We start from the raw sequence: 11,053 nt of genomic DNA on the forward strand, positions 1-11,053 counted from the left end.
ACTATTTATACTAATAAATAATAGTTGCCTTTCCCCTGCTAATTTTCCTTTTTACTTAAAATGTTTTCTTTTCTTTTTAGCAACTGATTTGGTGCTGAGAAAGGTTATCAATTTTTCTGACTGTACAGTTTGTCTTGATAAACGGAATGCCAGTGGTAAAATAGAATTTTACCAGGATCCTTTATTGTACAAATGTTCCTTCAGAACTCGTCTTCATTTTACATATGATAACCTAAATTCCAAGATGCCATCTGTTATTAAAGTAGGTATCTCTTTTTTTTGCAGTTAAGTTGCATGTCTTTATTTTGTTTATTGACTCTTGTGGATGCTAATCATTATTAACAAATGAAGAAATTAACCTTGTAAATATGTATGCCATTTGTTTTTATAAAAATTTTATTTATGTTTATGATTTTTATGTTGTATTTATACATTTCTGTATAAAGTATTCTAGAGTTTAGAGACAACTTTTTTCTGTAATTTTTTTTTTTTAGTTTTTCCAACTGTTTATTAGTGTTTCTGTCTTCAAGTAGATAGAGGAAATAATATTAAAAGGTATATTTATACCCACAGTGGACTGCATATCAGTATTGTGTATTTCAGTTCTTACAATCTGTTCAGCATGATCTGCTGTCTATACTTTTTCTTCTCTTTACTAGGTGACTTTGTAAAGCTTGATATACTAACCTAATATTTTAGTTTATTGGTTCAAGAAGTTTTAGCTTTTGATTTATGATTTTTAAAATGTAATTAAAATCTTAGGGAGTTATTCAGGACATGTCTTTTTATTTTTTATTTGCATTTTTATTTAAGATTAAGGGATTTGTTACAAGAGTATATTGTGTGATGCTTAGGTTTGGACTCCCACTGATACCATCACCCAGATAGTGAACATAGGACCCAAAAGGAAGTTTTTCAGCCCTTTTTCCCTCTCCCTCCTTTCCTCCTTTTAGAGTCCACACTGTCTGTTGTTCCCATCTTTATGTCCATGTATACCCAAGATTTAGCTTCCACTTCTAAGTGAGAACAGGACATGTCTTTTGATACATGTGAAAATTTTCTCTCCAATGTAGTGTATGTTTTCAATGTATTTGGTTAGTATCTAAGCATAAATATTGTTGTCTTATTTAACAGTTTTCTGAACATTGTTTGTCTGCCTATCATTGTATCTTGGAAAAAGAATTCAGTGACTTCTGATCCCATTAACTAGGTTTTAATGTGGAGTAAATGTTTATTGTTGAACTACTTGCCTCTGACTGTCAAAGTTCTGTGATGGAAGGGCTGGACTTAGGTGTCTGAACACTGGTATTAACTACTGTTCCTGTTTGAGTATGGCTGTATAAAAATTAGTTTTGTTTTTGTTACCTTGTATTTTATTAAGAATATAGTATTTTCTATTTTACGTAGCCTTACTGTACTTAATATGTAAAATCTACATTTTTTTTCTTGGTAGTGCTCAGTCACCTGTGTTTTACTTTTTTCCACACGGTGTATAATGCATATTGGTTTGTTTATATTCTGTTACTTTTTCCTTCTATATTTGAATTAGCTTCTTTGGCAAAGATAAACATGGAAAAGAATTAACTCAGTAATATTGATGGCTCTGTCTCAGGGAAATACGCTTAGTTTCTATAGCCTTGGGTTTTCTAGTAAAGTTGGGGAATGTGAAGGTAAATTCAAGATACATTGAAAGCAAGTAATGGATATATGCAAGCTTACTATATAAAATACTCTTTTTGATCATTAGTGCAAATGTAATGGTCTGTTCTAGGATGTGGTTATATTAGAGGAAAGTAAAAATAGATGAGGAAAAATTTAGTGTTGGCATATAAGTAAGTTTGTGTTGTCAAAACTGATTAGTCATGACATTTCACTGAACAAGTCCCTTAACATAAATAAACTTTATAATAGTTGACAAATATGTGATATCAATGTGTTATACTCAACTGAAATCAATTTTTGAGGTTTTACTTCTTTCTTCTTTTCTTTTCTCTCTTTCTTTTTTCTCCCCTCTTCTCCCTCTCCCCACCCTTTCCCTCCCCTCTCTTTCCCTCCCCTCCCCTCCGCTCTCTCTCTTTTTTTCTCTCTCCTTCTTTCTTTACCTTCGAGGCTCCCTGTCACCCAGGCTGGAGTGCAGTGGCACAATCATACTTCACTGTATATAACCTTGAACTCCTGGGCTCAAGCGATTCTTCTGCCTCAGGTTTTCTAGTAGCTAGGACTACAGGCACATGTCTCCATCCCTGGCTCATTTTAAATTGTTTTTTTTGTAGAGACGGAGTCTCACTGTGCAGCCCAGGCTGATCTTGAACCTCCTAGCTTCAAGTAATTCTCTTGTCTAGGCCTCCCAAAGTGCTGGGATTCCTGGCATGAGCCACCATGCCTGCCTGAGTTTTTTGTTAATACTATTGTAATGTTAAGATTTGCCATTTTGGGTTAGACCCATCATCCTTCCGAGTCCTAGTCCTAGGGAATGTGTATTAAATAGATATTGTCGACCTCATTAATTACCTCACAGAGGTTTCTCAAAATGTTCCAGATACTATATTTCTTTTCTTCTTTTTTTTTTGAGATGGAGTCTTGCTCTTGTTGACCAGGCTGGAGTGCAATGGCATGATCTCGGCTCACTGCAACCTCTGCCTCCTGGGTTCAAGCGATTCTCCTGCCTCAGCTTCCCGAGTAGCTGGGATTACAGGCGCCAGCCACCAGACCTGGCTAATTTTTGTATTTTTAGTAGAGACAGGGTTTTACCCTTTTGGCTGGGCTGGTCTCAAACTCCTGACCTCATGATCCGCCTGGCTCAGCCTCCCAAAGTGCTGGGATTACAGGCGTGAGTCACCGCGCCTGGCCCCTCTATTTCTTTTCAAATCTTTCACGTATGTTTATTTTGAATGTATTTGTATGTTGGGTTGGCTTTTTATAATTTTCAATTTTTTGTGTGAGATACGTATGTTCTGGTGATTATGATGTTTATGAGATACAGATCCTGTGGGTACGTAATTTATTTAACATTTCTCCTGTTTTTAGAAATTTACTTTGCAGTTTCTCAGAGCAGTGAAATTCTGTGCGTAGATCTTTGACCACATTTCCTGAGCAATTCCTTAGGAAAGATTTGTATAATTGCAAATGTCTTTTTTTTTTAAGACCTATAATCTGTATTGCCACATTGTTTCCAGAAAGATTTAACCAGGTTATACTCCCATGAACATTAAGGGGAGTGCCTATGTCATACTCTTGTTATCCTTAAATATGATCATATTTAAAAAATTGCCAACTTGTTGAACAACAAATGATATGTAATTTAATTGCTGTTTATTAGTGAAGTTAGATTTTTGAAAACACATTCACTGGTCATTTGTTATTTGTATTATCAGTTCAGGTTCTTTATCCATTTTTCTACTGAGTATTAATCTTACTCATTTTAAGGAGTTTTTAAAAAGATACTTATGACAGATTCTTTGTTATTGGTTTTGCTGACTGCTTATTACCAGTGCTATTGGTGCAATACAAGATTTAAAAGAATGTGACAGAGAAATTTCAAATTAAGGAAACCTTAGCAGACATGCATACTCCTTTCCTGCTCACCTCCCACACTCATTCCCCGTTTTCTTACCTCTTCATTGTTTATTCAGTGTATGATTATTAGGTCAGTTTTTAAAAGCTTGTGCTCATATTTGAAATATGGTATTTCACAGTCCCCCCATACAGTTTTCTCCCCTTCACATACATTTTTTTATGTGCTTTGAGCCCTAAAAATATGACGATTACCATTACTACTACTTCATCTTTCATAGACACTCAAATACATCAGTCAAAATAAACCTTCTAAGAGACTTGACTTTATGGCTTAATTGGTTTTACTCCGTGTTTTGATAACAGCAGGAAACCATTACACTGAAGTTGTGTTTATATTCCACTGATGTCTCTTTCTTTAAGGAGAACTTTGATTGCTGTATATCCTATTTGCTAGTAGTTAATCTTAGTTCTTTGTTACAGTTGTTTCATTTTATCAGTTGAATAAGTTTTATGTCATTTAAATCTTATCTACAATTTGGAAAACTTTTGTTATTTAAATCTTATTTAAAATTTGTCTGAAAAATTTTTTTCAACATACATTTCACTTGTTTTTCCATATTTGACAAAAATTTTTATTATTTACATACTTTCATAGTTGTAATACTAGTCTTTTCCCCAGTTAACGTATGGTTTTAGGATGTATATGTATTCTTTGTGGTTAATAAACCTGAAAAGAATGATTAGAGTTTCACTAAAATGACATAAAATTTTTATTATTCTTGGTTTTGACAGATTGTTCTGTTTTTTTGAGGATAATACTGTTATTCTCTTAATGTTATAGAGTAGCTATTTGGTTATATAACTAACTTTGTTTCTGGAATAGTAATCTGGAAATCTAGTGTGATTATACCTTCTGCATTTATTATTCCATTTGTATGTACATTATTTATTCCATTTGTATGTACATCATTTGGTTTAATATCGTTTCTATCTAACGTGTATTGATCATCATAGCAAAATTTACTTAATTCCTAAGATCTTAGAGTAAATATTGTTTTGATTTATGTATTAAAATGTTTGGAGCATTTCTTTTATGTTATGCCATTTAAAGACTTTAAAACATTTTCTTTATGTAAAAAGTACTCTTTTTAAACATGCATTTGTTGGTGTTATGTCTTTTTCAAAATGCAGATTCATACTTTAGTAGAAAGTTTGAAACTTTCTATCACAGACCAACAACTGCCTATGTTTATTCGTATAATGCAACTTGGAATTGCTCTTTACTATGGAGAAATAGGCAATTTTAAAGAAGGCGAAATAGAGGACCCTACTTGTCATAATAAAGATATGCTAGGAAACATTACAGGTAATGTAAAACTTTATTAAACAAAAACTTTAAGACTATTCTTATATTTTACCATTGAGAAACTTCAAAAATGTATTAGATTGAGTTTTACAGTATTCTAATGAGATGGGCTGATTGTTTTTTGGTTGTTTTACACTATTTTAATTTTTTTTGTTTGTTTTGTTTTGAGACGGAGACTAGCTCTGTTGCCTGGACTGGAGTGCCGTTGTGCAATCATGGCTCACTGCAACCTCTGCCTCTCAGGCTCAGGCAGTTCTCTTGCCTCAGCCTCCCAAGTAGCTGGGATTACAGACATGCACCACCATACCTGTGTAATTTTGTATTTTTTTTTTTAGTAGAGATGGGGTTTCACCATGTTGGCCAGGCTGGTCTCAAATTCCTGACCTTGTGATCTGCCTGCCTCAGCCTCCCAAAGTGCTGGGATTACAGGCATGAGCCACTGCGCCCGGCCTACACTACTTTAATTTTATCTACATGCTGGATAACATTCTGATTTTCTCCTATATGCTAAAAATAACTTATATCTATAATAGATATAAGTGTTCAGAATGTACTACTTATTTATTTATGAATGAGGGTTTTGCTCTGTCACCCAGGCTGGAGTGCAGTGGCATGATCATGGGTCACTGCAGCCTCGACCTCCCAGGCTCAGGTGATCCTTCTACCCCAGCCTTGCAAGTAGTTAGGGCTACAGGTACGTGCCACCATGCCTGGGTAATTTTTGCCTTTTTTGTAGAGACAGGATTTTGCTATGTTGCCCAGGCTGGTCTCAAACTCCTAGGTGTAAGCGATCTGCCCGCCTCAGCATCACAAAGTGCTGGGATTACAGGCAGGAGCCACCATGCTTGACCCAGGATATACATTTGATAAAAGTTGAAGTAGTATACCTCAAGATTTCCTAGTAAATAATAGTATTGGTAATTTTTCTGCAAAAGTTCACTTAAGTTAAATTGAGTTATTTTAGTGCTCTTAATTAATGAAATGTATACTTCATTGAAGGATATGTAATGTGGGAAAATACAGAAATCATTTTGATGTATTTCTTTCCCTTAGAATTTTAAGATAAAATGGGACAGATAGACATGTCAGTAGTTAGTTAAGTATGATGTATGGTAGAATGGCAGAAAGTTTGATAAATATCATGAATGATCTGATGTAGAAAGATGAAAGGAATGACTGATTTTGACTTGGTATTGGGCCTGAGACTCAGAAAGTTTTAAGGTGATTAATTTTCATAGATAAAGCCCTAAGAGAAGGGCATTTAAAACTTAGCGGCAAATAACCCAATTAAAAATGGGCAAAGAGACATTTCTCCAAAGAAGATAAACAAATAGCAAACAAGCAAATCAAAACCTCAATGAGAGACCACTTCACAGGTACTAGATGACTATAATTAAACAATACAAAATAACAGGTATTGGTGAGGATGTGGAGAAATTGGAACTCATATAAGTTGTTGGGAGTGTAAAATGGTATAGTTGCTTTGGAAAACAATATGGCAGTTCTTCAAACCGTTAAACATAGAGTTACCATATTGACCCAGCAATTCCATTCCTACGTGTATATCAAGAGAATTGATAACATATGTCCATGTAAAAACTTATATATGAAATGTTCATGGTAACATATTCATAGTCGCCAAAAACTGGACACAATTGAAATGTCTATCAACTGATGAATGGATTATCAAATTATGGTGTATTCATACATTGGAGTATTATTTAGCTATACAAAAAATGAAATACTGATATAGGCTACAGCATGGATGAACCTTGAAAGCATTATCTTAGGTGAAAGCAGCCAGTCAAAAGATAATACATATGATATGATTCCATTAGAAATGTTCATAATAGGCAGTTCTGTAGAGGCAGGAAGTAGATTAGTAACCAGGAGTTGAGGGGAGGAGAGAATGACTGCAAATAAGTAGGTTTCTTTTTGGAATGATGAAAATGTTCTAAAATTAGATAGTGGTGATAGGAGCAAAACTTGTGACTAATTAAAAAAAAATCCCACTGAATTGTACACCTTTAAATGTTGAATTTTATGCTATTTAAACTTTATCTCATTAAAAAAATCTTACTACCTTAAAATAAAGCATAGAGAACAACATTAATCAGAGTATATAGGTATAAAACATACCTTTATTTCACACTAGAGGGTAAATTTTTGTTAGACAATGCACTTCTGAGACACTTATACCTGGAACAAACATAGCATGTAGAAGATACTTGATTTATTTTTTTCCAACTTGACAAATTTCAAATATATGGAAAAGCTGTAAGAGTTATTATAAGGTGAACACTCACAGACTTATCATCTAGAGTCTTCGATTGATATTCTGTTACATTTGCTTCATCACATATCAGTTCATCTAACATCCCTTTCCCTATTTATCAATACGATTGTTTTTGATGCCTTTCAAGTTAAGTTACATACATTGGCACACTTCACCCCTAACCCTCAGCTGCCTGTTGTTATCTAGAGTTTCTACTAAGTGGGTCTTTTAATTTTTTTTTGGAGGTTAAATCTCCAAAGTAAAATTCAATGAGTTTGAGAAATACATACACCTGTGTGATGGAAAACACTCACCAAGATATAGGTCATTAACATCTGAGATAGTTTCTTATGCCCCTTTCTAGTCATCCCCCTTTCACCTGCCTGCCTCCCTGTGAGAAAACACTGTTCTGAAGTTCCTTAAAACTGTAGATTTAGTTTTGCTGATTCTAGAATTTCATATAAATGGAAACACTCAATATGTATAAAAGGCTTCTTTCATTAAGCATAGTGTGTTTGGTATTTATCTGTGTTGTTGCATATAGCAGTCATTCTTTCCTTTTCATTGCTACATACATTGTATGAATATACCATGTGAATATACTATAGTTTATTTTACCATTCACTTGTTGATGGACATTTGGGCTGTTTTTCATTTTTGGCTATTATAAATAAAGCTTTCATAGATATTTTTGTACAAATTTCACATAGACATGTGCTATTCTTTCTCTTGGGTAAATAAGAGTGGAATTATATGTTTAGTTTTCAGAGAAACTTCCATAACTTTTTCCAATGTGGTTGTACCATTTTATATTCCTATCAACAATGTGTGATAGTTACAGTTGACCTACATCCTTGCTAACATTCAATGGTGTATTTTTTCACTTTTTTGCCATTGGGATGAGTGTGTTGTGGTATCTCATAGTTTTTTAATTTGCATTTTTTGATGGCTAATGATTTTGAATTTTTAATGTGATTATCGGCCTTTATCTGCCTTTGTGAAGTATGTGTTAAATATTTGTCCATTTAAAGCTTTTTTGTGTCTTTTTAAAATTTTATTTTACTTTATATATTTATTATTTATTTATTGACATAGTCTCACTCTGTTGCCTAGGCTGGAGTATGATGGCATGATCATAGCTCACTGCAGCCTTGAACTCCTGGGCTCAAGCAATCCTCCAGCCTCAGCCTCCCGAGTGGCTGGGACTACAGGTGCACGACACTGAGTGTGGCTGATAAATTTTTTGTTTGTTTTGTTTTTGGTTGAGGTGGGGGGTCTCACTTTGTTGCAGTAGGCTGTTCTTGAACTCCTGGCTTCATGTGATTCTCCCATCTCGGGCTCCCAAAGTGCTGGGATTATAGGAATGAGCCAGTGGGCCCAACAGGGTTTGCAACTTATATAAAACTTATTCTGAACTACAATGGCTTAAGTGTCTTGGTACTATTATTTTAGTTACTCTAGTTAATTCTTATTAAGCCTTTTCCTTCTCAGGTGAAAGAAGGTAAACATTCATAACCTATAAATGTAGAATGTTCCAAGAGTCTCCTGTCATAAGAGTTTAAAAAGTTATAAAGCTTTTTCAATAAGAAAATCTGTAAGGATGTTATTTAAAGATTTAAAGGAGTATGTGTATTTATAGATTTATCAATGGTGAGTAGATATGAGTGAATCTGCTGGAGACTAATTTTTCCATGGTGTTTTTATTTTTATTTTTATTTTTTTTTAGACAGGGTCTAGGGTCTTGCTCTGTCACCCAGGCTGCAGTGCAGTGGTATGAAACATGGCTCACTGCAACGCCTGCCTCCTGGGTTCAAGTGATTCTCCCACCTCAGCCTCCCAAGTTGCTGGGACCATAATGGGTGCACACCACCACACCCCGACAATTTTTTTGTATTTTTAGTAGGGACAGGGTTTCACCATGTTGCCCAGGCTGGTCTTGAACTCCTGAGCTCAGGTAATCTGCCCACGTCGGCCTCCCAAAGTGCTGGGATTACAGGTTTAAGTCACTGATCCTGGCCCCTATGAATTTTACACCCGGACAGTTTTTTTGTATTTTTAGTAGGGACAGGGTTTCATCATGTTGCTCAGGCTGGTCTCGAACTCCTGAGCTCAGGTGATCTGTCCACCTTGGCCTCCCAAAGTGCTGGGATTACAGGTGTGAGTCGCTGCTCCTGGCCCCTGTGAAATTTTTAAAAAGTAATTTTTTTTTTTCTAAATTTCATGATGCCTCTTTTGTTTATATTGCTAGAATTATATTAAAGGACTTTGATGGAGTTTGTCTTTACAAAGGTGGCATAAATTAAAGAGTGGTTGGAATCAAAATCTTTGGTCTGCCAGTTTGTAACCAAATAAAATTTCTTGGCTATAATTTTTTCATCTGTACAACAGGAAAGGTATAACATATCTTACTTGCTAGTAAGAAAGAGGCCCCAACATTATTATTTTTTTAACTACATATAAAAGTCGTTTTATTCTAATATTTGCTTTCGTTTTTGGGATAATTCTTGTTTGGGCAGGAGAGCATTTTGCCTAGAAGCACTTGCCATATTTTTTTTTTCCTCCATGGGTGCTGATCAGGAAATGAAGAATGTTTCTTGGGTCTTTGTGGTATTATGTTTCTGAGAAAAGTCAGTTTTTCAATATATCAGCCTTATTTTTGAGAGGTAGGTTTTTTGTTGTTGGTTTAAAACATTCATGAGCGATGTTAAAGAATTAATTTATTCTTTGTCTTTATCAAATACAGTTAAAAGTTATGTGCAGTCGATAAACTACTTTCCACATGACATTAAGCATAACCTACTAAAGGAGAGTGATACAGTACAACATACAGAAACTTGAGAGTCATAATGCTAAATTATTGGTTTCAAATAATAATAATCACTGTATCATTTGTTTATACCTTATATTAGAAGGATATGGGAGGAAAAATTTTAAAGGATGTGTATTTCTATTCTCTTAGTTAAATCCTTTTGACTTATTTAAAATGACTTAATTTTAATTGATAGGTTCTGAAGATGAAACAAGAATAGATATGCAATATCCTGCTCAGTATAAAGGTCAAGAGTTATATTCACAGCAAGATGAGGAGCTGCCACAGGGATGGGTGTCATGGGCCTGGTCCTTTGTGCCTGCAATTGTGAGTTATGACGATGGCGAGGAAGACTTTGGTGGGAACGATCCTGCATCAACCATGCATCAGCAAAAAGCACAGACTTTGAAGGATCCTATTGTTTCTATAGGATTTTATTGCACAAAGGCAACGGTGACTTTCAAAGTAGGTCTTTTCTCTTGCTGTTTATATCTCTAGCAACTTTAATGCTTAAATTTGGATTGTTAGTATAATTCTAGCTTTATTCAAGTTTGTTTTGCATTCAGTAGATGTGAGATAGAGTCTAACAGTTCTTACTTCATAAAATTGCATGGCTCCTCCACTTGAAATCTTTGAATTTTGATCCCTTCCTGTCTTCTTAGGGCATTCTCCACATTTCTTTTTTATTAGCTTCATGGATAGTTTTTTGCCCTATTGAATCATTCAGTTGGTATGCAAACATGCCTTAATATTGTCATTAAAAAAGAAAGGAATAGCAAAAATTTTCCCCTGAATTATTTTACCCATCGGGTACGGTTTCATTTCTGTGCTCTCCTTCGTAACAATCATAACAATCTGTCTCTCTCTCTCTTTTTTTTTTTTTTTTTTGAGACAGGGTCTGGCTCTGTTGCCTAGGCTGGAGTGCAGTGGTGCAATCACAGCTCAGTGCAACCTCTGCCTCCCGGGCTCAAGACATCGTCTCACTTCAGCCTCCCCAGCAGCTGGGACTACAGGCACGTGCCACTGTGCCCAGCTAATTTTTTTTTTTTTTTAAATATTTTGCAGAGTTGGGGTTTTGCCATGTTGC

At 34.9% G+C, this 11,053-nt stretch overlaps 1 protein-coding gene across 25 annotated transcripts in view; it reads left to right on the top strand.

Moving 5' to 3' along the window:
- The window catches only part of VPS13B (vacuolar protein sorting 13 homolog B), a 915,151-nt gene that overhangs the window by 101,278 nt on the left and 802,820 nt on the right, over window positions 1-11,053 (top strand). For 23 of the 25 annotated variants that reach the window (XM_063669399.1, XM_054497603.2, XM_054497598.2 and 20 more), the window contains exons 6-8: window positions 81-262; window positions 4,708-4,882; window positions 10,163-10,431. In XM_063669399.1, the coding sequence (XP_063525469.1) occupies window positions 81-262; window positions 4,708-4,882; window positions 10,163-10,431 (626 nt within the window). Of the gene's footprint in view, window positions 1-80; window positions 263-4,707; window positions 4,883-10,162; window positions 10,863-11,053 lie in introns of all 25 variants that reach the window. The other 2 variants (XR_010127329.1, XR_010127330.1) reach the window with 1 other exon arrangement.

This window comes from Pongo pygmaeus, chromosome 7 (genome assembly GCF_028885625.2).
Source record: "Pongo pygmaeus isolate AG05252 chromosome 7, NHGRI_mPonPyg2-v2.0_pri, whole genome shotgun sequence".
In the NCBI taxonomy this organism is placed as follows: Eukaryota; Metazoa; Chordata; class Mammalia; order Primates; family Hominidae; genus Pongo; species Pongo pygmaeus.